General features: G+C 38.8%; 1 protein-coding gene across 1 annotated transcript; it reads left to right on the plus strand.

The window, feature by feature from the left end:
* Positions 1-876: 876 nt before the first annotated feature.
* CUL4B (cullin 4B) lies at positions 877-26,214 on the plus strand. Its single transcript, XM_027687145.1, has 20 exons — positions 877-2,040; positions 4,719-4,834; positions 9,436-9,539; positions 10,447-10,516; positions 10,905-10,978; positions 11,980-12,142; positions 12,243-12,332; positions 12,617-12,699; positions 13,735-13,802; positions 14,914-15,032; positions 15,780-15,972; positions 17,025-17,129; positions 17,433-17,543; positions 18,264-18,349; positions 18,880-18,987; positions 19,239-19,352; positions 20,305-20,410; positions 20,486-20,658; positions 21,190-21,342; positions 22,474-26,214. The coding sequence occupies exons 1-20, from the start codon at positions 1,509-1,511 to the stop codon at positions 22,567-22,569; spliced, it is 2,664 nt and encodes an 887-aa protein (XP_027542946.1). The 5' UTR covers positions 877-1,508; the 3' UTR covers positions 22,570-26,214.
* Positions 26,215-26,720: the final 506 nt, after the last annotated feature.

Below are 26,720 nucleotides of genomic sequence, written 5' to 3' on the forward strand. Positions count from 1 at the left end.
TGGAAAAAGTACTTTTCTACACATCACTGGCATTACATTCCAGGCCTCAGGAGTTGTCTGACAGTGACTCAGTGACAAAACACGCTCCAGAAGAACCTCAGTAACATCACATTCCTATCTCTGTGCGCCACAGTTTCTGTCAAGACAAGTTAGCGTATCTTTTCCTATCAAACGCAGAAGTGCCACCAGCCTTCCCCCGAGGAGCTCTGCTGTCAGGCAGGCAGGTGTGCGCTCTCTGCTGAAATCCTTGGAGAACCTCCTGGAACAAAAACCTCATCGCCTGGTTTGTTACTCTTTCCACAGCCGTTTCTCAACAGCGTTTGAATCATAACAACGTTCCCGGGGAGTTCACAGCCCTCTTTGGTAACAGATCCACCAGCATCAAAAAAAAAGAGACCCTGAAGGGCCACGACTTCTGTATTTGCTTCCAAAAGTTTTAAAAAAAAAATACTAGGCTGTAACCCGATGCAAGTCCGTATGTATTAAAGTCATATGAAAAAGCTGATGCTAAATGATTGTTTATCAATACGTGTAAGAAAAACCATTTCCATAACAGGCCGAGGCCTTGGCCGCAGGCTCCGGGGCCGGGCCCCAGCGAACCCCGCCGTGCACCGCAGCGACCGCAGCCGGAACCCGCGGGGGGACGGGCCGGGTGAGGGCCCGGGAGCCGCCCCGGCTGAGGGCAGGGCGGGACCCCGGCACGAGACCCCCCGACACCGCAGTCCCACCACCCAGAACGAGCCCGCCAGCGCGGGGATAACGCGCCAGGATCAGTTCCCGCGGGTCCCGGGGCGGTGCCGGGGCGGTCCCTGAGGCGGTTCCCCGGTGCCGGGGCGGGTCCCGCCGCCTCCCCGGCCGCGCTTCCGTGCGCCGCGCCCCGTCATGCACGGCGGGCGGATGCGCCGCCATCTTTGCGCTCCCTCCGCCGTGCGGTGACAATAACAACCGGCCGGGCCGTCCCCCCTCAGCAGCGCGGGCACAGCCGGAGAGGGGGGAGCGGGGCCCGAGCGCAGCGGCCGCGGGGCAGAGCGGGAGGCGTGCGGGGCCCAGGGGCTGGAGCCGAGGCGAGAGGGAGCCGCGCTCAGCCCGCCCCGCTGCTGCTCGGCGGAGACGAGGCGGCCGGAGCAGGAGGGGAGCGCAAGGAGAAGCCGGGGGAGCGGGCGGCCGTGGGGCATTCCGCTGCCGGAGAGCAGAGCTCAGAGGAGCTGGTGGGGGGTGAGAGGCAGGAACGGAGGCGCTCCACTGAGGAGGGAGTGGAAGCAGGAAGGCAGAGGCAAACTACCAGAAGAAACAAAGTATTAAAGAAAAGGGGAAGAGGAGATAAAGTGATTGCTCCGACAAAGAAGAACGAGAAGGAGAGGGAGTACGGAAGGACTCCACTGATGAGAGAGAGGAGTTGAAAGACCCCCCACGAGAGACAGCGAACAGAGACTGACTCTAAAACTCTCCCTCTCTTTGTCACACCACAAGGATTTGATGCCCCTCAGCCTGTTCACTTCTGTGTGTTCATGTTTCCCACAGGTTTCTCTTCCCCCAACCCCCCAGCTGCAGCCCAGGAGGTCAGACCTGCCACTGATGGTAACACCAGCAGCAGCTCCTCCTGCAAGAAGAGAAAGTTAAATAACAGCAGCAACAGCAATTCCGAAAAAGAAGAATTTGATTCCATTTCCTCCTGCACCTCTTCTCCTTCCAAAAACACCTCCTCGTCATCCTCCTCCGTCATCACCACCTCCTCGTGCTCCTCCTCAGGGGTTGCTTCCTCCAACCATCACCTCCAGAAGAAGCTGCGCTTTGAGGACTCCGTGGATTTTATTGGACTCGATGTGAAGATGGCTGAAGAGTCTTCTTCCTCCTCCTCTCCTGCTGCCTCTTCCCAGCAGCAGCACCAACAGCAGCTCAAAAATAAAAGCCTTTTAATTTCATCAGTGGCTGTGGGGCACCATGCAAATGGCCTGACCAAAGCTGCCTCCTCTACTGTTTCCAGTTTCGCCAACAGTAAACCTGGCTCTGCTAAGAAATTAGTGATCAAGAACTTTAAAGGTAACAGGCCATAATTTGTCACAACTTAGGGGGAGCTGACACTCGACTTCACGTTTTGTTTTCAGCCTGAAAACCGGTTCCTTTCAAATAGCTCCAGGTTTTACGGGAAAGGCTTTTCTGTGGCGAACATTTCTATACTTATGTAAAGGAGAATAATGTTTTCTGATGCGTGCTTGCCCAGTCATGTACACATCCTGAGCTACACTTTGCTGCTTGAAATTATTTTTCAGGCTCCTTTCACTCTTGCCTGTTGAGAAGGCCTTAACTTGTATGTTAGATGAAAGGTTTTACTACCTAAGTGTGTAAATTGCCTTTGTTCAAACTTCTAATGTTTGATACCTCTTTGCTAGTAATCCTGATTCAGGGCTTAGTGTTTATTTTAACCTAGTTTATGATAAGTCTTTGCACAGATCGTGGTTTTTTTTAAATTGGCCTTGAATCTACATGTCTTGCCTCTATCCGAGTTGCCTGTTTATAGGTTAATCTGCCTGTGCTTAGTTTTAAATGTTGAAACTAAGGTGATTATCAGGCTCTTATGGCGGATTTCCTTTCTGGTTTTCCCAGTTGCCTTTAAAGTAGGTAGTTCAGATTTTTACTGAGTGTTTTACTTGTAATATCTTCACTGTAACTTATAATTGTAGTTTCTTTTCTCTGTCTTAATTTACTCTTATTTTACAAGTTTACATTATTTTATAAATTCTCTCACAAGATGTGTTTGAGATTCTTTAGTATTGTTACTAGAGACCAGCTGAAGCAGAGAAGTGAAACTTTTCTGCTATGATGCTGTTTCATTTTCTGGTAAACAAAAATACAAATAGGTGTAGGCAGAAAGCTAAAATGCTGTCATTTTTTCCCTATAAAGATGAGGAAATCATGGACTTTTCTTACTTCCTGCCTCTTGCTGCCTTCCAGAACAGTCCAATAGCTTGCTTTCTTGAGTTGTTTCCTTTTCCTCATGTGTTTGGGGTTGGGGAGGGGTAAAAGAGATTACTGACATTATAACTGATTTCTAAATACACAATTGGCACAAATGTTCAGTAGAGGTACTGCATTAGGTAAGGATTAGGGTTATTTTACCCACTGTAATGTTTTACAGCAATTCACGATCCCAGTGAAACTTTAAGGTTCCAATTCTCAGAAATGTTCTCCGCCCATCACAGCAGCATCATTTAATTTGATTGTTTTAAAACATGAACTTATGATGCAGCATAGTGAGAAAGAAAGCCACTCTTTGGTTATTTGTACACCCATATCTTTACGAGAAGTTAACTCTTCACATGTAAATTACCTGTTAAATGTCACGGGTTGCATGGTGCTGTGATCATCATTGCTTATGGATTGGTATTTGAATCACTTGCTTAGAAAGGACATCTCAGTAATCTGACAGATTTGCTTTTTAGTTACTCTCAGATACTAAACTGAATAATAATCTTATTGTCTTTATCTTAGAGTGATAGCAATAGCATCCTTTACAACTTAAATAACTTCCTAAAATCCATACCCCTGGTGTTTCCTGCTGAGCAGCATACTCAGGAGTTGCTAGTGAAAACAGGCAAGTCTGTAGTCACTTGTCTCTCCAGGTCCTTAGGATGCAGCTAATGTTGGGATATTGCCAATATTGTAGGGAAACGCTTGGGAGAGAACAAAAAAAATTACTTCTCTCTGTTACTTATTTCTCAGGAAATCATAAAGCTTTAAAATTTGTTTCTTACTGTTAGGTATGTAAAAGTCAACTATAATAGAGTATAAACTCTGGGCCAGTTTCACCTGTTGATGGCATGGATGTACATGTGTCATCTTTCTCCCTAAATTTTCTTCTCCTTCCTTTCTCCATTTGGGAATGTGCATATTAGAACAAACATGGTCATTTTAGTTAATTATGAGAACACACAGAATTTTGAAATAGTTCTCATATTCTGAGGATATGACCTGGGGAATATGTGAGCCTGTTGCAAATGCTCTGATCTCGCTGAAGGTGCTGCAGGGCAGGGGCATCTCTAGAGAAGAGGCAGAAAAAATAACGGAGGGAGTCAGATCTGTGAAGCTTGAGCTGTTTGAACATTAAAGGAGGCTTAACTCTAACAAATATCCACTGGCCAAACCCAAGAGAGACATAAATGGATTACTTTAAAATTGGAATGTTTTCCTTGGGACCATAAAGCCTGTATTATAATTACAATGTTTCCATGCATGTTTCTTGAGGATTTCTTTCCAACCTCTAATACAGAGTAGAATTAATGAGCAATAAATTAAAAAATAAGATACACACAACTCTGTATCTTTTAATCTATCATTTTCACCTTTTATGTTCACTTTTTTTTTTTTGCTCTGCTGTCCTGGTAGTGAGAGTAATGAAGATATAGACAGTTCTTGCTGGTTTTATCCCTTCTTGAGCTGATCAGGAACAGTATTGTGCTTTTTGTAACCATACCAGTTTTGGGCTACAACTGCTATGATGTGTATTTGAAGAGCAATGCTCAATTTTTATAATGTGTTACTCTTTCAAATATAAATAAGATACTGCTTTTACATGAATGCTTTCTTTTCTTGTAAGTATAAATTCAAATCTGGAGCATCAACCCATACCTTTTACCCTCAAAGCTACGTTCTTTTCATTTCTGTAAAAGGTTCTGCTTTATCTAAATACTTTCTCAAACTTTATATTATTTCTTTTAAAGATAAACCCAAATTGCCTGAAAACTACACAGATGAAACCTGGCAGAAACTGAAAGAAGCTGTAGAAGCTATCCAGAACAGTACTTCAATTAAGTACAATCTAGAAGAGCTCTACCAGGTAAGTGTGTTAAGTGAAAGGGATGGGATGGGGCTTTTTGGGTCATTGCAGGATTTTTTTGCTTAAAACACTTTTGATAAGGTGGTAAGAATATGACATTTTGCTTAATAGCTGCTTTTGTCATTGAAAAACTTGTCACCAAATAGTTTCTCTGTTTTAAAATCATGACTAAAAATTTCACAAGACCTAATATTGAACTCAAAATTATTTTTTTTTTAATTTGCCACAACATAATCCAAGGTATGTTATCCCTTGCAACAGTTGACAATAATTAAATAAGGCAAGGATCTGTATTCCCTTTTCTGTTTTGGGCATATGGTGTTTATCTGCTAAAGGAAAAATGTGAAATCCTAAAACATTGGTGTTTAGGTAAGAAAAAGACGATTTATATTAAAATATAATTTCTGAAGACAGTATCTGTCCATGATCAAGTATCAGAGATCATTTAAAAACTGAAACTTTTTATTGACTTCTTGTATGTGAATAGAATACCATTTTTTCTCCGGGAATTGTGTTGTTTTTATTTGATTGTCATTTTTTGGCATTGCAGCAATCTGTCTGTTCTAACAGCTGAGAACCAAAGATTTATTCTCATCAACAGCTCTGATTGTTTTGTCTTAAATATTTTAGGAAGTGATCAGACTTGAAGGGCATTTCCTGATTCTTTTTTATAAGCTCCACTTCTGCTTTTTCAGCTGAACGTGTTGGGGAGGTTTCCCCCCTTCACCTTTTCCCTACACACGTCACGGTATTGCGGTTTTAGCGGCTTGGCAACCGTGCTGCTCTAGCTGGGTATTAAGAACCACTTGAACTTTTTACTCTGCTTTTAAAGCCTTTTTTTACCTGATTAGTTGTTTGATTTGTTCCTCTGTGTGTATGTAGCCTTCTCACCATCTCTTTTTAGTGTCTCTTCTTCCCCTACCCTCCCCTTCTCAGTACAAGTTGCATTTCCGTGTGGGGAAAAAGTCCGGTTTGCACAAGGTTTGGGGACGGATTTAAGGAAGAATAAATGGCCATTCCTCGTGGCACACAGTTCCTCAGTCCAATGCATTCTTAAGCTCACTACAGTAATTTATCATCATCATCATGGCTAAGCTTCGTGAACGAAGATTTGAGTCAGTAATTTATAATGCTCAATTAATTAACTAAAAATAGTGGGGGTTTAACTGAATAATTTATAGTATTGTTATTTTTGTAAATCTTTATGAAATTAATAACAAATTACAACCAACTGTACTGGCTGGTATTGTAAATTAATCTAGACTAAATAACTGTTAAATGCATGAAGGATATCCAAAATTTTTTTTAAAATACAAAGTTATATTGAAATCCTTGCTTCTGTTTCACAGTTATTACTTAAATTCCTGCTCACTCTTACCACAGGCTTAATTTAATGTTGCTTGTGGTCAGAAAACAAAAGATAAGCTTTTTTGTTTTAAATCTCAATGATTCAACATTGTAATAACTTAGATACTTCTCAGTGAAATAGAGTGCAATCAAGTATGAAATTTTTCTCTTTTTACATAAATCTAAAAATAAGTGTCTTGATTTAAAAATAGTAATAGGAATCACTAGTGTTTTTAGATGCTAACTAAACTAATACCATTTCTGAACAGCTGCTTGGTAAATGGATCTGATGCCAAATATGCCTTGGCAGGCACCATTATCCCAGCAGAGAGGGGAATTGCTAAAGAGTGCAAAAGTTCTGCTGCACACCTCAAAAGAAGATACTTCTTTTTTTAATGGAGGAAAACTTCTTGAGTTTGGTTTAACTCTTGTCTGTGTTGGAAAATCCCACTGGGCAAACATTTTGAAGCTTTATCTCTTTGTGATACCCAAGTTTTGTACTTTGTTTCTCCTCAGCAAGAGAAATTATACACATCTTTGAGATGCTGAAGTGCTACAGAATTGAAAGGTTCTTGCATAGAATAATTTTCCTTAGATTAGTACCTGAAAGTAGAAATCTAGATGTTTGGTACCAGATCCATACTTAATTTTTTTTTTAATCAATCAGAGTTAAATACTTAAGGAAAGTTCTGATTTTCTCTCATTGAAGCTGTGTTCACTTCTTTTTCCTACTTTTCCTCAGCACACAAAGCCAGGTGTTGATGCTGCAGTTAACAAACTAAAACAATAAACTCAAAACCAAACCAAAAGCCCAACTACCCCTATGCTACACAAAGGAAATATGACAGTTCTTCAGATTTTCTGACCATCTTCAGGGCACAGGTTCCCCAATCAGAAACACTTATTCCACTAATTCAGAACAGGATAATTTTTTGAACTAGAGCCCCTGAAGTTGTTGGGAATTTTTGATACATTACATTTACTGTTGTGCAATGCCAGTAATTTGCAAAGCATAATATTGCAGTAGTGATGTTATGCTTCACAAAGCAAATGTTAATAAAAGATTTGGTGTTTGTCTGCTTAGAAAGTTTAATCTCTTGAAAATAAAAAGCCAATTGAGCAAAATTCACAAAATTAAAACATTTCAATGGATGTTATCAACAAAGATGCAGAAGTTTTGCACTTGATGTTCAAACACTCAATCCTAACAGATGTCTTTAACACTTTGGAATTTCTGATACACAAATGCAAAAGCACAGATTTGTATGAACACTCCATAAAAGTAGTTGTATATTAATACATGTTAATTTATTTCACTAAATCACATGCATTTGTCCATCTACAGTGCAGAGACTAATTCTTTTAAGAATTTAGAGCAGCATGGTTAAACAGTACTTGTTTGGTAGTCAGCAGTTCTGACAGTGTTGGTAGTTGAGAAGAGGTGACCAGAAGGGAAAAGGGGGCACTGGTGTCCTGGGCTGGTGGGTCAAAGCCAGAGTAACGGTGGTTCCACAGGTGACAGGCAAGTTCCATCCAAAACATTTGCCTTCCCAGCTCTCTGTTGCCTCCTCCAAAGTAAGTGGAAGAAATTAAGAAATCCAGCAAGTTTGCACTTGCTGAAGGTCTAATCAGGCTTTTGATGCTCAGTGTTTTCTACTCCTTTGTTCTTTTGAATCGAAGTATCGGGTTATTTCCTGCTTTGCTGCCTGAACCTGGGGGTACAGTGGTGGAATAGAGCTGAGCAGAGCCCATAACCTGCTCTGAACACTGAACTATAGGTTATATTTTCTTATCACATCATGGTATTTGTTTGGTCTTAAATGTTAAGGCTGAGAGTTAAACTTGTTACTATTTCTAAATATTAATATTGTATACTTGGTTGATAATTCCAGCTTTCCTTATAATTGTAATTCAGACCTGGTTTAGTCTTAATTGGCACACTGACTCTCTTGCTGTACCTGTAAAATTCTGACAGTAAGCTCATGCAGGCTTGGGGTTTTTTTGCTGTTATCATTGTGTGGGATGGTTTCGTTGTGGGGTTTTGGTTTTTACGGAAGTTTGTTTTGTTTGTGGTTTTGGTTTGTTTGGGTTTTCTTTAATCCTGGAGCCAGTATTGGATGTAGTGCACTTGCACTCATCAATAATTGCCATTGATACCCAGGATAGATCAAGGAACTCCTTGTTTGGCTGTTTTGGTTGTTGCTGTGCTTTTATTGGTGACTGTCTGGACTGTTGGGGAGGGTTTGGGGGGACTTGAGTGTGATGGAGTAGATCTGCTTTGGGTGCTTCTGAGCTGTGGTCCCTGCACAGTTGCCTGCAGGTGCTGGGGAACAAACTTGATCTTCCAGTCCTTTGTTTGTTTGGTTTTTTCCCCTAGGAGTTGGTGGTACTGGCAACTGAAGTCTTTTCCAATAAATAAATAACAGCAAGAAGTGTTAGTTGAAAATTATATATATCTCTCCTCTAGCTTCTACAGGTGTTTTACAGAATATATTGTCTTTCACTAGTCTGCAAAGAGTTAAAGTTGTTCAGTTGCTTTCCAAATCTGGTCAATGGATATGAATTTTGGAAAAGTCTTGAAATACATTTTTGCCCTTAATGATTGTTTGCTTGATAGTCTCCAAGACACGCCCACATTAAATTTCTTCTCACTTGCTGTGAGCACAGTGATAATTCTTCTAACACTTGATGATGATCTAGAAGTTGGAATTTGTCACTGTAAACATCTGGAATGTAGTCATGCTGCTAATGTTCAAGGTTATAACTAAACTTACTCAGGCATGGGGTTGGTGGATGGAGATAAATAAAATATGTATATGTATGTACTTTTGGGGATGAGGGAAGCTTCATCAAGGAAAGGACTGAAAGAGGAAATTAAACCAGCAGTGCTTTTCCACTGCAGAGCACAGCAGTTAATAAAATTAAGACATTGAGTGTCTGCTCTGAGGTTTGAAGCCCAGCAAGCTGCTGGAACTTGTTAAACTCACATCCTTGTTCTTAGAGATGCCGGTCCTGCAGTTCCATGTGAGATACCTGTACTGGAACTGAAGTTGATAATCTGTGAGCTGTTCATGGCCTGCCTTTGTCTCCTGTTACCTTCACAGTGCCATGTCTCTCTCTGGTGTTTTGCATGTTAAAAGCTGTGAGAACCAGAAGAATTCCATGGTTGTTTGGGGGTGGTGTCCCCCTTTCCTTGTAAAATCACATACAAAAATATAAACAGATTTCTTAGTATCTGTTTCTCTTTACTTCAGGCTGTTGAAAATCTCTGCTCCTACAAGATTTCTGCAAATTTGTACAAACAACTGAGACAGATCTGTGAAGACCACATTAAAGCACAAATTCACCAATTCAGAGAATATCCTTTTTTAGCTGTTGACAAGCCAAAATGATTTTACCTGCAAGTGATGGATTTCTTTGACTAGTTCATGACGTTAGGCCACGGTAATCTGAATTCCTGGTTTTTGCACAAGTGGTTTTGTTTTCATTTTTTTTGTGGGACATCAGAGAACACAACTCATTCTTTTATGTCTGTAACCCTTTGAAAAGTTTGTGAGAAAGTTTCATTGGTATTTATGAAACACTTTGACATCTTACAAAAGCTCGTGTTAGACTTGCAGCAAGGCTTAAAAAGGCTGTATTGGCTGTATCACATCAGGCTTTTTTATACTGAATTTGCCATGCTTAGACAAACAGAAGTGTCTTCCAACAAGTAATTGTTGTTTTCTTTTTGAAAAATACTCGTGGTCTGGCAGGATAGATCAGGTTCTGAGATCAAAATGTTTTATTTTCAAAAGTTTGGAGTTGCAGCAGATCGAGATCCTGTTAAGCAGATATTAATTAGTACCAGAACTGTGCAGTGAACTGAATAAAAGATAAACTTCAAGGGCAAAATTTATCTCTTAGCATGAGCTGAAATTATAGTGCCTGTGTAGTGGTGGGCTCTTACATGTGTTTGTGATTGTTGTTTCTGAGGTGTGGGGGTGTGGATGTTTGTTCCGCTCCACAGGAATGGGAGATTAAACAAAACATTCAAAAGTGTTGAGATACTTTTTTTTAATTTGTTCAGATAATTTTGATTTCTGACTATTAACACAAGGACCCTCATTAAAAATAAACACGTTACAAGAAGTTAACTGGTTCTTTCTGGGAGTAGGTGAGTTTGTTGTGCTCTCTGTTAAGTGCCTTTAAAAAGTACAATAAGATTGGTTCATTTCATTGCTAGCACTACCTGTTAATTATGATTTTCTTAATGATTTCTTCATGGATTCATTGGATAGTGTCCTTTTTCTAAAGAAAATAGACAAATGTTGGCAAGATCACTGCAGACAAATGGTAAGTTTCTTATCTTTTTGAGGAAAACTGGTTGCCTTGCAGCCTGTGTTTTGCTTAACTCTGTTCCTTTTCAAACTTCTGAAATATCTTCTGCCTGCAGTGTGTGCACACACACACACACCCCCAGCTCCTCACTGTCACTTTTATGCAAACCTTTCTCTTTTATACCTATTTTTCAAGGAGCTGTTCTGTTATACAGAAACACGCTAAGTGTCACATTGATCATCTTGCTGGGATTGGCACACGATGTTAAATAAATAGCAGTGTCTAGGAAAGCACTTAGACACTTCCCATTGATGGGAATTTTGTTGTTGTTGAGCATAATTTGTGTTGCTCTTTAGTTTCAAGAGTAAAATGATTGTGGCTGTTTTATTCCTTCTCGTGACAGATTATGATTAGAAGTATCTTTTTGTTCTTGGATCGAACTTATGTACTTCAGAATTCCATGCTGCCATCTATTTGGTAAGGGCACAAAGAATAAAATTATTTGGGGGTACATTTAAACTTGCTTATATCTTGCTGATTTTCAGGTTGTTTCGTGGGTTTTTTATTTAAACCTTGTAAATTACATGATAAATGCATATGTCCTTGTTGCAAAGGGAGATGTTTAATTTATTTGACATGAATTACAGCAAATTTATTTGCCATGAATTACAGTTGTTCTAGAATAGTTGTGATGCCAAATCTCAGTGAAGTAGGTATCAGCCTCCAGTTGCACAGTTAAAGGAAGGGGTCTTGTCAACAACCAAAGTGCAAGGGCTTGGTGTGCCCAGTTACTGACTTTACATGTACAGTATTCCAAGTTCTGTAAGTATTTTTGAAGGAAAAAGTTACTTCAATTAAAAGCAAGTTACTCTCTTTTGGACTTCAACTTCTGCCCCCCCATGTTATTAATAATTAGTCTGTGCCCTACCGTGCCTTTGGCACCACCTGAATTCATTTGCCGGAGATTGGAGGTCCTGACTCTTCCTAAAAGTGTCCAGACCCATAGTTTCAAATTCATGGAAGGTTTTAACTGGGACACCCAAAGCAGAGATCCTTGTCTTTCACCTCACTGAGTTGTTCTAAGCCCTGCCTGAGAATTAGAGGTTGGCAAGTGATGGACAAAAGGAATGTTGTCCAAAAACTTAACCATGGAATTTGAACCCAGGGTGAAATTATGATTTTCTTGTGAAGGCTGCTGTTCCAACATCTTGTCAACCAGCTGAAAAATAAAGATGCTGTAAAAGCTATGTGGTTATTTAGGAAAAAATGTCTGCATTGGTCTTTAAAACCTGTAGCTTACTGTTCATGCTTTGTCATGGTTTATTGTAGTGTTCATGTATTTGTTCATCTGGAGTGATTGGGGGCAGAGAAATGAGCAGTGCTAGTATTGGCCTCTTTATTTGATCAAGTTTTAATAATAGAGACATCTGAGGTTTATTCTTATGCAATTTATTGAGCAGTCTTTGTTGTCTTTTTAGGGATATGGGGCTAGAATTGTTCAGAACTCATATAATCAGTGATCAGAAGGTTCAGAACAAAACTATTGATGGCATTCTTCTGCTGATTGAGAGGGAAAGAAATGGGGAGGCTATCGATAGGAGTTTACTGCGGAGCCTTCTGAGCATGCTTTCTGACTTGCAGGTGAGTAAACCTGCTTCACCTTTAAACCAATAAATAGCTCAAATCCTTATTTAGTGCTCAGTAAGCTTTACCCTGGGTTGCTGTTGTGTTGTTTTCCCAGATTTATCAGGACTCTTTCGAACATAGATTCTTGGAAGAGACAAACCGTCTGTATGCAGCAGAGGGACAGAGGCTCATGCAGGAACGAGAGGTATTTTGAATGTTTAACAGTATTTGTTGTGCCTAATGACAAAGCATGTGTCAGGGAGTGGAACTTTGCTGCTGCCTTAGCCAGTGTGCAAGGCCATAATGTGACCTTTGTTTTGTAGTACTCTGAAAAAAGAAATGCACATCCAGTTGCCTTCAGTCACAGTGCTAATGATTTCTGCTTAAAGCTGGAGCTGCTGCTGCTGTTACACCAGTACTGTCTCTCTTTTTCCCTTCTTGGTTGTTCTGGGGTTTTTTTAAACATACAAAACTACTCTGGCATTTCAGGTTCCAGAATATCTTCACCATGTCAACAAGCGCTTGGAAGAAGAAGCAGACAGAATAATCACTTATTTAGATCAGAGCACACAGTAAGTACTGTCTCTGCCTGGTGGTATTACCTGTTTGGCTCCTCTTCTGATGAGGCCATTTAAATAGCTACAGTTTATTTCAGTTATTGACTGTCTATCAAATGCTTTTCACTTTACAGTGAAGCACTGTCTTGGCTCACACAGCTAATAGCTTTTTGTTCTAAGTCACTGATTATTTTTACATAAATGTTGGGTATTTGGTTGGAGAAAAATAGGCTGCCACTTGCAGTCCAAGTGTCTCTTTCTTGCTGAAATGCAATTAATCAACTGGTGTCCTACCTGAAAAAATAGGACCCAGGATGGAGAATTCTCAAACTAAGGACTCTGAATATTTTCCTTAAAATATTTGTATATTCTTTATGGAGTCTGGGAAATTATCAAATAGTGTCACTCTTCAGTGTTTTCTACTTAGAGACAGGATTTCTTCACACACAGTCAGGTGGAGTCATGACTGGTAGGGCAGGAGAAATATTCTCCTACCATGAAGCCATAAAAAATGTAGGTCATTTATAAGATCTCTGAGAGGAAGGTGTTTTATCACTACCATCACACATTTTTATTTTCTTCCTCCTTCAGCTGTTAAAAACATTTAGCTTGTTTAGTGGCTTCTTTCTTCCACACCATTATTAGTGGCCAATTCCCTATTTTGTTTTAATACCTCTTGACTTGAGGTGTGGTTTTTTTATCTCCTTGGTTTATCTCCCAAGACATGAATCTCCTCCCATAAAACAGGAGTAGGTATATTATTTGACAGACTTCTGCCCAACTTCTTCCCTGATGGAATCATTGTCCAGCTGCCTGCAGATCATGTACAACAGACTTACTGTGTGAATTAAAATCATCAGTCAGCAAACAGAAAAAAGATTGCTTACTGGGGAGGGAAAAGGATAAATATGTATATAACCATTTTGGGTCCTTAGCCACATATAATTAGAGCACTCCTAATGAAAATGTAGTTAACATAATCTCAAAACAAAGTTTAAAAGTGTTAATAATGGGAAAAGGAAAAGTAATTATAATCATTTCTTTCTGTAGGAAGCCACTAATTGCTACTGTAGAAAAACAACTTCTAGGTGAACATTTAACAGCCATTCTTCAGAAAGGTAATCTTTCTTCTTTATAGAAATGTTTCTAATTACTGCTTTGGGCTTTCAATTCCTGTGCAGAAAGAGAAAGTGGCAGATTTAGGTGCTGGGGGAGGACACAAGTTCCATCACTCTATAACACCCTTTGCTCCTCAGTTCACAAAAGAGCACTGACCATTTTGCAAGAGGGCAAGTCCCATTCTCCCTGCTGGAGGTAAAGAGATGCTGTGCTGTCTTCTGATACACAGCAAAGAGAAAGGACAACTAGAACTAGAACAGGGGACTCGAGTTCAGTCTGTTAAATAGCATTTCAAAGACTTGGAGGTAAAGAAAAGCGTAGCCTTCAAGTTATGGCTGTAACAGAAAGAAATACTGAGTACTCCTAACAAAAAGCAGCTTGTTTTAGAAATGTAGCGTAATTTGAGCAGTGGAATACGTTGCCTCCGTTCTGCAATAGCCTCTGTGGAGTCAAGTGACCCTCTGTTGATCTGAGAATCAGGAAATAGAAATGGGTGCAGCAAGAGTTGAATAATAAAATGGCCAAGTCCTTAGTAGCTGGATTCTGGATGAAACAAGTATGTGAGCATCTTCCTGCACATCTGTTACAAACTCTTCACTGAGAGAAGTATCAAGTTTGCAATATTTACCCACCTACTTTCTTAGAACCTTACTGTGATGCATCAGGCCTTCTCCAGAAAGTTAAAATTTGAATGGTGAAGATACTCCTCAGAGCTGCTTGCCTTCAAACATTAACACTGATTTTACACCTGGAGTTGAGACTCAGAGCTGCCTTGCCAAGGAACTTTTCCTTCAGATCAGTACAGTGTAAACTTTTCAAACCTTTAGAGAATAGTAAAGCAGACATAAGCAAAGGTTTTGTGATAAGGATGTTATGTAAAGTACATGTAGCCCAAGATATCCACTGTAATAACAAATTTTTAAGGTTTGAGCTGGTTCAGGCAGCCATTCTGTGTTTTGCTGTTAAATTAGGTAGCTTAAAATACCCCCCTGCCCACCTCCAGTAATTGTTTGATAAAAAATATTAGTTTTGAAGAGGTCTCTCACTGTAACCATGCTTTCTTTGGGTTACACTGGTTTTAATTTCCCACTGAAACTCTTGCATTTGCAGGTTTAAACCACCTTCTTGATGAAAACCGAATTCAAGACCTGTCTCTTCTGTATCAGTTGTTCAGTCGTGTAAGAGGTGGAGTACAGGTTCTCTTGCAGCACTGGATTGAGTACATAAAGGTACTGATGCTAGAACTACTGTATCACTGGGGTTTATACACAGATACTTGAGTCATCTCTATAAACTATTGCATTTTTCGAAAAATTAAATACTTCTTGCTTATAAACATGTGTTTAATAGACAGCTTTTGAAACATCCTGGGAAAGGTACAGTAACTGTTCTGGTCCTGTCAAAGAAAATACGGAACATTGAGTTGAATTATTGAACTCCAGATAAGTTTGGTGTTTATAATCTTGCTTACAGTTAGTTTTGGGGGACAACTGTATTTCTCCAACAGTTATTTTGGTAACGGCAGAATGTTTGTCTTCTTCCTGATAACATTTCCTGTCAGAATGAGCAGTAGCTTAAGTTAAGAAGTTTAATCTTATTTCTCAGTGAAAAATGTCATAGAAAGTATGGTTGTTGTAAAGGAAGGCTTTGGAATGGCATAGGAGTACTGTTAAATAAAATTGAGTTTAATGGGAGCTTTATCTGTGTGAAACCTGAGGCTATAGATGATAAAAACAGATGTGTTAATTTTGTCATGCTTAACTTCATTTCTTTAGACAAAAGTTCTGAATTGGTTTTGAATCAATATAAAAAGATCTAGGAATGATTATGTAGTAAATACTTCATAATACTATTTTGTTGTGGAATTAATATGAGTACTAGAAACAATACAATAAGAAGGTAACTTTAGGCTTTTACAAGTCTTGTCATTTAAATTAATTATTCGGGCTAATTGAAAGTTATGTTTTATTTTGCAGGCATTTGGTAGCACTATAGTAATTAATCCAGAAAAAGACAAAACCATGGTCCAAGAACTTCTTGATTTTAAAGACAAAGTTGACCACATTATTGATGTTTGCTTTCTGAAGAATGAGAAGTTTGTAAATGCCATGAAAGAAGCCTTTGAAACATTCATTAACAAAAGACCAAATAAGCCAGCTGAACTCATAGGTATTTTCCTTCAGTCTCTTCCATGTGAGAATTTGGGTGTGGAGTTGCACATGGGATATGCTGGAATTGTGTGTCAATCCATGCACAGTGCATGTCAGACTGGGGCTTTCCTGTGCTGCCTGATGCAAAGGAATTGTTTGAGAGGGTAGCATTAAATATCAATAACTCTGTTTATCACTTCACTGGCTGGGCTGTAGAAAAGTCCAGGGCATCAGAATTTGGCCATTCCAGCCACTGGCTGGTGTCCAGGTGTGACAATACTGCTAATGTGATTTTTTCCAGCAGCTTACATGACTGTGCCAGCAGCACACGTGCACAGAGCTGGTCAGGGCTCTGCAGGGATCTGGGGCTTAACATGTGAAAGTGAAGAGAGCTGAGGGTGCCCTGAAGCTCTCACAGTGTGGGGACAGTCTCTAGTTTGCAAAGAACATTGTTTACAGATTTGTGCTCCATGCCTGGCACTCTGCACTTTTGAATTCCTTCATCTTCCCCACACAGTGAATAATACCTGCTCTGCAATTGGTTGTGCTGTTAGGTTTGTGGAGTGATGCTTTCTGTCCTCCTTTTTTTGTATTAATTCCCTAACTGTCATGTGCTTACCAGAACATTTGAAATTACTGGGTTTTTTAAATTTTTTTTTAATCTGCTAGAGGAATTCAGCAATGTAGTCAACACATTTAAATAACTGGTTTACATATTTTTCTTCTGATTCCTTTTATTATGTGCATGTCAATCTGTAGAAACAGTGACTTTTTGCTTTGAGATCACAATATAGACCAGGATTTTCCTACACAAGCACAAATGTTTTTAACGTTGTGTGTGCTAGTAAAGTTAAAATGCAGTAATTCCTTATCTGAAAAAATATTGGCCCATAATGTTTTTATAACTTTATAGCCTCTATGAAAAGGTATCAAGTTTGTTATGATGAAACTGATAGAAGGTGATTTCAGGATCATTTTTATTTTCAACATTTCACAATATTAGATTTATAAATTTTTGTTTTGTTATTATATTAAGCATATGCTAAACCCTTTATTCTTCAACACTTTTAGCTAAATATGTAGATTCAAAGCTTCGTGCAGGCAACAAAGAAGCTACTGATGAAGAACTTGAAAAAATGCTGGATAAAATTATGATCATATTTAGATTCATATATGGTAAGTATTGGGATTTTTTTCATGGGGATACTGTTGTTTAATCAGTAAGGTACTTGGAAATTATTTCTGCAGTCTGACTGCATTTTCAGGTGTTCTTTCTCTGTGGATGTGGTTTGTTGGTGTAGTGCTGTTTAAATACTTTGCCTGTTAAAATGTCAGTAACAAGACCTGACTTAAAACCTGTTGAAATTTTCCTGTGAAGGCCTTTTTCCTTTACTGAGCTTTGAATTGGGCCTCTTGAAGGTAATGTTTGTTAAAAAGCAACAGTGATTTGTGATCACTTCCAAATCTTGTCTCTTACAGGAAAAGATGTCTTTGAGGCCTTTTATAAAAAAGATCTAGCAAAGAGACTATTAGTTGGGAAGAGTGCATCAGTGGATGCTGAAAAATCTATGCTTTCCAAACTCAAACATGGTAAATATCTATCAGCTTGCTTTCTTTTAAAAGTAGTTATTTTAAGAGGCCTTCCAAGAGGTGCTGTTAGTGTTTCCCCTTTACATGAGGGCAAAAGCTTCCTGTGCAAGTCTTGAATGACTGGTGGGTTTGGAGGAGACTCATTTGCTTTTAGTTTTGTAATTATAACAGCCAAAAAACAGGAGCTTGAAGTGTATCTTGGCCTGTGGAATAGAGTTGAGGTTCCCTGCTGAGTAAATCAGTGAGGTGCTCAGGGAACTTATTTGTTATTCACTGTGTATAAGGTCTGGAACACGAAGCTGCCAGCTACTGGTCCTCTAGTCTGATCTTCACTGTTCCATTGGATGGAATCTTTGGGTGGTAAGAGTAAGAGTTTTAGAGCTTGATCTTGTTCTGCCATTAGGAGAGAGTTTGGCAGGCAGCTGATAGGGATTGGAATTGTCATCTGAATGACAGGCTGCCACCATAGTCCCAGGATGAACAGTCAGGTCCACGTGCAGAAAGGACTGGGTTAACAATAGCTGCCACATTAAAACATTTTCCCCTTTCTTGTTTATAACCTTAATGTGTACCTTAATTAGAATCCTGGCTTTTATGTAAGAGCATCTGCTGAAATAGGTCATCTTGCTTAAAAGTGCATTCTGACATTTAGAACAACTACTCTGTGACATTGAAAATAAACAAGGGTAATTTCTAAGATTTACATTTTCTCTTTTATAGAATGTGGAGCTGCTTTCACCAGCAAACTTGAAGGAATGTTTAAAGATATGGAGCTTTCAAAAGACATAATGATACAATTCAAACAGGTACTGGGGGAAAGTCTGGGCTGTCTGTGCTTTTGAAAATTTTACTGAATTTATTAAGGGTTTTCTTGAGCAATAGAGTAAAAAAAACCTGGAAACTGCCTTCTTCAGACAAATAAACCAAGTAGCACCTGCAGCAATAAAAGATTTGTAAACTTAAAAAACATTTTAACACCAGTTCTAAAACATTTTTAGCTCCACTATATTCTGATGCCTGATTTGGAAGTTTTTGCCCATTAGTTCTGGCAAGGTTTTGATTTCAAAGAAATTTTAACATTCTTTACTCCATTCACACACAATTAGGTAGATCTTCACATCAGTCTGCTAAAACACTACTTTTGCTGTTTTCTTCCTGTGTTGAAGTGCCTTTAGAACTTGAGAAAGTGCTTTTCTTAATTTTCTTGTATGTAACTTGCAGTTTATAGGTCTCTTTCTTCTCTGCTCTTGCAATGTCTGTTCTAACCTTTCAGTTCTACCTGAAATATGTTTAATAAACATGGTTTTATTTCCATGTATTTTATTTCTCTCTGCAGTATATGCAAAATCAGAATGTCCCTGGCAACATTGAACTAACAGTGAATATTCTGACTATGGGTTATTGGCCAACCTACGTGCCTATGGAGGTCCATCTGCCCCCAGAGGTAATGAACACAGACAGGTTTTACAAGTATCAGCCTCTCAGAAATGCATCTTGGAATCAACTGCAACTTGCTTTTAAATATGCCTAGAGAAAGAAATGCAGAACTGTCTCTTTGTAAAGGAAATTTGTTTTCTTGTAATTCCTGTCATCATTCAAAGCCTTGATTTAAGGCTTAAATTGATTGTGGAGGAGGGAAGGATGCTTTTAAAGTAGAAACTGTGTTTTAGTGTTTCGGGGTTTTTCTTTCTTTAGATGGTAAAACTGCAGGAGATTTTCAAGACCTTTTATTTAGGAAAACACAGTGGTAGGAAACTTCAGTGGCAGTCAACACTAGGACACTGTGTGCTAAAAGCAGAATTTAAAGAGGTGAGTCTGTTGTTTCTCTTACTCCTTTGCTTTGTCAATTCCAAGTCTGGGTTGTACCTTAGGGATATATCAGGAAGCTTTTTTGTGTTGTGATGGAAAACCTAGCATTGTTTTTGTGGTTACTTTTAACCTCTTGCTATCATTTTCAGTTGGTAGTTTTATGAAATAAAGTAGTAAGGTCTAAGAAGATGCACCCAGTTTCTGTATTGGTGGGGAAAAAAGCCCTGTTGGTTACTATTGGGGAAAATATTCAATGGGTTTAGCTCCAGATTAAAAATGGCACTAATTTTTATAGTGGGGAGAAAAAAAAGGGGCAGTTCCTTAGGTGGCCTTATGTCATCTGACAGCATCAAGCATCCTTTCTTTATTTCAGTAGTGACAAGCTTACTGTAAAGTTTTGGATTGTACAACAACACAACTGTTTTTAAAAGGGTTTCCAGTTATTCCCCTTCAGCATTTCTTCATGGACATGAAATCTTCTTATGAAATAGGAATGTTTACCAGTTCTATTTTTCAGAAAAATGTTAATGCTAAAACAAGTAATATCAAATTTGGTTGTTTCAAAGATTCTATAGTTCCTTATACTGTGTTTCTTAAACTAATGTTTGTGTTAGACTTTAAGATCTTTCAAATTGCAATTTTAAGCATTCAGTGCTTTGAGATTTGTCTTGAGTAGGCTGATGCATATCTTGGGTGAATTTTGTCACAGGATAGAATAGTCCAGCCTTGTGACCTGTAGCTTGTGCTGCGTTTCATAGTAAACACAAGGTGACAAGTAACTTCTATTCTTTCATATTCTCAAATAAATAATGTCCTTAAAGTGAAATAATTGACATGTAATAGTGACTTGTTCCTCATGCTCCCCTCATCCCCTCTCCTTCCCTTCTACCTTTCCCCCCCCCCCAAAAAAATAAACCAGCCTAGTGATGTCTGTTAATTTCCCTTGTGACAGGGCAAAAAAGAACTTCAGGTCTCCTTGTTCCAGACACTGGTGCTGCTCATGTTTAATGAAGGAGAGGAGTTCAGTTTAGAGGAGATAAAGCAAGCCACTGGAATAGGTTGGTATTGAAAACAGCCAACTGCTTCCAAGTGTTCTTACTGAAAAAAACCTAAACAACTTGTTTCTGCTTTAGAGGATGGAGAGCTGAGAAGGACACTTCAATCTCTGGCTTGTGGCAAAGCCAGAGTACTGACTAAAAGCCCCAAAGGCAAAGATGTGGAAGATGGTGATAAATTCACATGTAATGATGATTTCAGACATAAGCTCTTCAGGATAAAAATCAACCAAATTCAGATGAAAGAAACGGTATATTTTTTTTAATCCTCTGGGGTTTAGATCCTTGGGTTAAGAACCTTGTTGCCTGCCCATTTCCAAGCTTTTTTCCTCTCGCTTGTGATGTCTCTGTCAAAGTTACACGTGTAATTTGGATGACAGCACATACCTACCAGTGCTGATTTAAATGTGTGCTTCTATACTAAGACACCAGTGATGTCTCTAAATAAGATTGTTCGAGAGAAGTTCCAATTAGGGAATGTTCTTTTCATCCTTTATCATTCCCTGGAGCTTTACTGAATATTTTGTTGAACATAGAAACAAGTTCACAGTGAATTTTCCCTGACAGCTATCCAATGTAAAATCTGTGCAAAGATTTTAATTCCTTGTACAAGTGGTTTTTCTAATAGACAGACGGTCTTTATATTTGTAAAGGATTTGTGTCAGATATTTGACAACAGACATTTTATTGTCTTACACTGAGAACTGTCTTAAAGATACGAAGAAGAATTGTTTTGACAGTACTGGTGTTCTCATTAAAACTTTCCTAAATGGATCCTCCAGGTAGAGGAACAGGCAAGCACTACAGAGAGGGTGTTCCAGGACCGGCAGTACCAGATCGACGCCGCCATCGTTCGGATCATGAAGATGCGCAAGACACTGAGTCACAACCTGCTCGTGTCAGAGGTCTACAACCAGCTCAAATTCCCAGTCAAGGTGGGCTACTGATTTTTCTTCTAAAACTTTACCAGTTCTTTTTATATTCCCTGGGCTGCCCTCAGTTAAACAGTGCTTCTGTCTAAAACATGCATCTCTTTAGTATTAGAAAGGGCAAATATTCACTTTCAGGAATTTTTGAAGTGCCAGTTACTAATAAAATCTACTTCCAAAGGCTTTCAGTGCTGGAGTTTGTCAGCAGTAAGGGTGCAGCTGGCTGTCCTTGTTACCTGCATTTGCAGTGTTCTGGCAGGGCATTCTTGGGCACAAGGGGAAAATGCTTCAGATCTCAAAACCAATTCTGCATTACATTCTTAATTTGGTTGATACTTTTTAATAAATTAGTAACCAATAAATGTACAGTGGTTTTTCTAGACAGATTATACTATTTAATATCTAGGAATTAAAATAAAATCTTGGTGAATGTCTCAGAGCTGAAGAAGCCCACAGTTGCAATATATAATGACTAGCTTGTTGTGTACAAATGAAAATGGGTTTTCAGATAAACAGTGATGCATTGTTGGAGTTCAAATATATGATGGAAATGTAAAATAAAAGGTCGTGCCATCTCATTCTGTTTTATTACCATGGTGAGTTCCTGCAGGCCTGTAAGTATTGCATAAGCTGCAGTTGGGCTTTGTAGGAGTATAACAGCTGATCTGAATGATTTTCCTCACTCTTTATCATGAGGGATTTTTATAAAGTCCTTCACCCAACAAAATCAGAGGGCACCCAAACTGTTGCAAAACTCATTTGCATCAAGAGGAATTGAAACTTGTACCATCTTTTACCAGCTAAAAGTCAGAAATAGAAGCGCTTTGGTATGTGATGCATGAACTGCAGTTCTTTAGAGTTCAGTTCAAACAGCAGTAAATATCTTTCCCTGCTGTAAAAAAAAAAATCTATGTTTAACTGCAGGTGACAAGTTAATTTTGTAACTTTCTCTTCCATCAGTTATACATTGCAGACTTTAGAAGCTCTGATACTTTTAGAGGATTTATTTTTTTTTAAACTGTGATTTCTGTTTCCTCAGTCATCTTAAACAGTATAGACATTTGGTTTAAGTGGAAAGAAAGAACCAAAAGGCATTGACTGCAAAGTAATAATTCTGACATGTGCTTTATTTTGCAGCCTGCTGACCTTAAGAAGAGAATAGAATCCTTAATTGACAGGGACTACATGGAAAGAGATAAAGAAAACCCGAATCAGTACAACTATATTGCATAAACATATGTTGGCCTTTATTTTACTGCACACTTGGTGTCCTACACAGTTGCCAGTGGATAAACTAGCCTGTTGATCCCGTTAATTGACTTTTTATACTACCGATGATTGAATGAAAGCAGTGTAATGGAAAAGTATAGTAGAGTGGACTTCTTTCAGTGGTTAACATGCCCATTTAAAGAGTACTATTTACATTTTAAGAAGAATGCTGTTGAACTCTTTGCATGTTATTTAGTAAGATGTGCAGAAAGCTGAAAGAAAGTACCTGGTCTTTTGTGATTCCATTTGTCTCTGGGTCTGAAGAGGAGTCCCTTGATGTATGACAGATGTCTTTCACATCTTTAAATGGAAACAGAAGGTTAATTAATATAAGAAAATAGCCTTTAAAAATGCTTAAACTGCATGCAAACTTTTAATTTACTGTACAGAATGCATTTCAGTTATACATACCATTGGTTTGGTTGATGCCCACACTTGGATTTTTTTCCCTTGAGGGAGGGAAAATGGGGAATAAGCCAAGCTATGCTTATTGCTGATCTAATGGAAAATATTCTTGGTCACAATTAAGGCAAAATGTTACCAATATAAAACAATGTATAAAGTTTGCGGTGTGGGCATATATACTGTATATACAAATGCCATTCTTAAATAACTGCTACAACAAAACAAGTTCAGATTAGATTTATATGGCTTGCCTGTGAGACTTGGTGTTCACCTTTGGGAATTTTAAGCATAAAACAGCCATACTGGAAGAAGTGACAGGTTTTACTAGTCATGGGTAGGAGGCCTTCACCTCTTGGCAGCAATACTCTAGAAAAGAGAATCTATTTACAGATATCTATGAAAAGCCACACTGTTATTTGTGGTACAGCTGTAAGAACAAAAATTGCAAATGGATTTTAATACTTGTTTTGCTTTGCAACATTCTAAACTTGAATTAACCTCAAGGTTTAGACAGGGCAGCTCTTCTAGGACTGCCCTGCTTTGGATTGCTTTAACTTAAAGCTTTAAGAACTCAGCCCTAGAGCCTAGCAGGCCTCCTAGAACCCAGAAGCCTACCTCTCATATAGAAAGTTAAGTATTGCTACAAGGCATCTAAAATATATTTTCTTAGATGACCAGAGAGCATTCTTTGCATCTTTATAAGACATGGGAGAGTAAGTCACTTGAATGTAGAGCTTTGTTTCAACAAAATACATTTTTTTTTTATTGCTTATAGCAGCATGTGCCAGGAATATATGGGAAAAAAGTGTCAGCAGAAAAGGTAACTCCTCCACATAACAGTTCTTCCTTACCCAGCCAGGCTTTAGATCTACGATCAGCTGTGTTGCAGAGCACAATGAAAAACCTCATCCTCTTTCAGGCACTGATAGTCCTGGGGAATACCAGATATTTCCTGAAAGCCAGATGTTAGTTTTGTTTAATGGCAGTGTAACTTAGCTCTCTATGACCTACAACTTCTATCACTGTGATCCCACATTCAGGGTTGTGCATGTGTGTGAGTGTGTGTATGTGTGTGTGTTTTCTATCTGACACATCCCATCCTTATTGCTTTTTTTATCTGCTGTTTAATTCCATACTTTCTCCAGCTGTGTTTTCTCTCAAGCTCTTTTTTATGCAGTCCTCAGCTGACAGATGAAGCGAATGTGGGTTTTTTCTCCTACTAAATTATTTGCAGTCACCCTCAGCTAACTGTCGTACAGCTCTTCGTGATCTGCAGAAAATTTACCTTGCCCCTTGACACTATTGCAGCATAACCACTGGTAGACATCCAGGACCACCCCTGCCTCTGTGAGAAAAATACTGACAGTAGAGTTATGTGGTAAGAAACTTGAAGACTGCTCCTGCAAATCTTCAAGTATGAGTTCAAATAGAGATCCACTGGGGAGGAATGAATGCCCCCCACCATAAAAATATCCCTTCTGTATTTTGCATTCAATGTTCCTTTTTCTTGTATGTGTTTTGTATCTTCAGCCAATAAAAGATTCCTTTTAAAGAGAATTGGGGAAGAAGCATAAGACTTAACTCTTTGGGACACAGGAGATGATGCACATCAGTATGGAACTGGTTCCATTCAGTCTGTTGTAGCATATAAATCTAACACCACCACGTGTTTAAATACCCATTCTGGTTAAACCCTCCCTCATTACACAAGTGTTGCATTCAGTCAAACTGCAAAGGTCTGTAGGTTTAGTTCATTTTTATCCTGTCTATTTCTGTAACTTAAAAGCAGAAAATACCATATAGAAAATACCCTCAAATCTGATCAGAACTCCACGAGCCGAGGCAGACCCTAAACGCAATCGAGTTAAAGCAACCCAAAGAATGGACTTTGAGAACCCTGGCCAGGCCAGGAGAGGGGGTGAGCGAGGGGAGGGGAGAAGGCTTCTCCTTGTAGCTTCATGGGTTTTCCCCAAGAACTTGTTCATCTCTTCTGCTAAGGTCTCACTCATTCCTGGTTAATGACAAAGCTGCAGCCAAGATTTGTCGTCTAGCCGTACAACTCTGCAACTTCTTGCTGGGATCATGTGCCTGCCTATTGAGCCATATATATCTCTGTAAGAAACAACTACAGTGGGCTTGGACCACAACTCATCTGGCTAGAACACAGCTTGTCTGTTTGGCCACACATTTTTAATCCTGACTCTTGCATGCAGTTTATAGCACCTTGTTCATAAGAAATTGCAGTTTATTCTTAGAAATATATATTTTAGGTTTTTTAATCTTTATACCCATAAATGGACTATTTTTTTGTCTTGGCTGGTTTCAAAAGTGACCATTTTGTTTAAATGCTGTAATTGCAAATGTGTTGTAAACGTTGTTTTGTTCTATAGTTTACACAAAGGTGCCAAAGTAAATAGTTAATAAAAAAACAAACAAACCCTAGCAAATTGTTAAGTTGCTTTAGCTGTTCTTCATATTTTGGTCTCTGCTCTTTTTTTTTTTTTTTTGTCAGCCTTTCATTTTTTCCTAGACATATCATTTGCCCTAATGCTTTCTTTTAAAAGAAAAAAAAAGTGCATCTAAAAAAATGTTCAAATACCACTTTTTTTAGTGCTCTCATATAGTAGGGAGAATATTTTCTTTGAAACGTTACACTAATGTAAGAGTACAGCAGCATTCAAAAATGTAATATACTTTTTGTATAACAGTCTTCAGAGTGTGTCTGGAGTGGGGGGAAAAAAAACTAACCCTGTTACTTTTCAGAAGCCTCTTCCCTCAGCTACCAGAATATGAATTGTGCTTTTTCACTGCATCAAAAAGTTATAGTTTATGCAGACTTGCAAACAGGGCATGTATCACCGTTGCATCCTTTGATGCAAAAAGCAGCAAAACCTTTTTTATGTTTCATAAGTCTGATATGGGTACAGAGAGTCTTTCTTAAGTTGGTAAATAATGTAAATACATGTCCTTTCAGAGAGTGAGTCTGTTATCTAGGTATTTTGTGTCATTTAATAAATATTAAACAGTTTTGTGTTGATAAACTCTTGTGTGTAAAATGCCTTCTTACTCCCAAGTTCTGTATGTTGGGCTTACTAATGTTTATGGCTTCTTTAAATTCTTTAGCTTGTGCTTTGATAGCAAAATACTTGTTTGCTTCTTAAATAGTTCCTTATTCATTCAGTCATTAAAATCCCTTGAGTTTTTTAAGTGGCTTCCATTCCTGAATTTTTATTATTTTGGGTTTTTCACTAAGTCTTCTGTGGTTCTTGGAGAGGAAGGAAATAAGCATCCTCACCAACTCTGATTAGAGTTGGGATTAGAATGTGTAGCAGTGTCAGAAATGGTACAAAAATACCAAAAGTGGTGGCTTGTTGCTCTTAGAGGAGGCTCCTCTCCTGTATGGTTATTCCTTGTCTCCTGGTTACAGTTAATAATTTCTTTAATGGCTCTGATACGATTATGGAAGTATAAGGGACAGGGCTTCACAGGGAATTTGCTTCTGTTCCTGAGGGTGGCCAACTGGCCATTCCTTGAGTTTTCTTCAGCCATGTGGAACCACTGGACCAAATCTGAGCAGCAGGACCATCTCCAGCCTGGCCTTTCCCAGTGCAGGAGCTCTGAGAACTCAGTGGAGATGGGAGGCAGAGTGTTTTGAATTTTTTTTCTGGGTTTTGGAAACCTGGACAGCTGAAGCAAAGTGAATGCTGGTC

This window comes from Neopelma chrysocephalum, unplaced genomic scaffold, assembly GCF_003984885.1.
Source record: "Neopelma chrysocephalum unplaced genomic scaffold, ASM398488v2 Primary Assembly neopelma1_73b, whole genome shotgun sequence".
Classification (NCBI taxonomy): domain Eukaryota; kingdom Metazoa; phylum Chordata; class Aves; order Passeriformes; family Pipridae; genus Neopelma; species Neopelma chrysocephalum.

Excerpts from the sequence above, each read along its gene's own strand:
- CUL4B (XM_027687145.1), top strand. The coding sequence starts at position 1,509 with ATGTTTCCCACAGGTTTCTCTTCCCCCAACCCCCCAGCTGCAGCCCAG. Across the intron at positions 10,517-10,904 it reads AAGATCACTGCAGACAAATG|ATTATGATTAGAAGTATCTT; the intron begins GTAAGTTTCTTA and ends TTCTCGTGACAG. Across the intron at positions 17,544-18,263 it reads GCTTTCCAAACTCAAACATG|AATGTGGAGCTGCTTTCACC; the intron begins GTAAATATCTAT and ends TCTCTTTTATAG.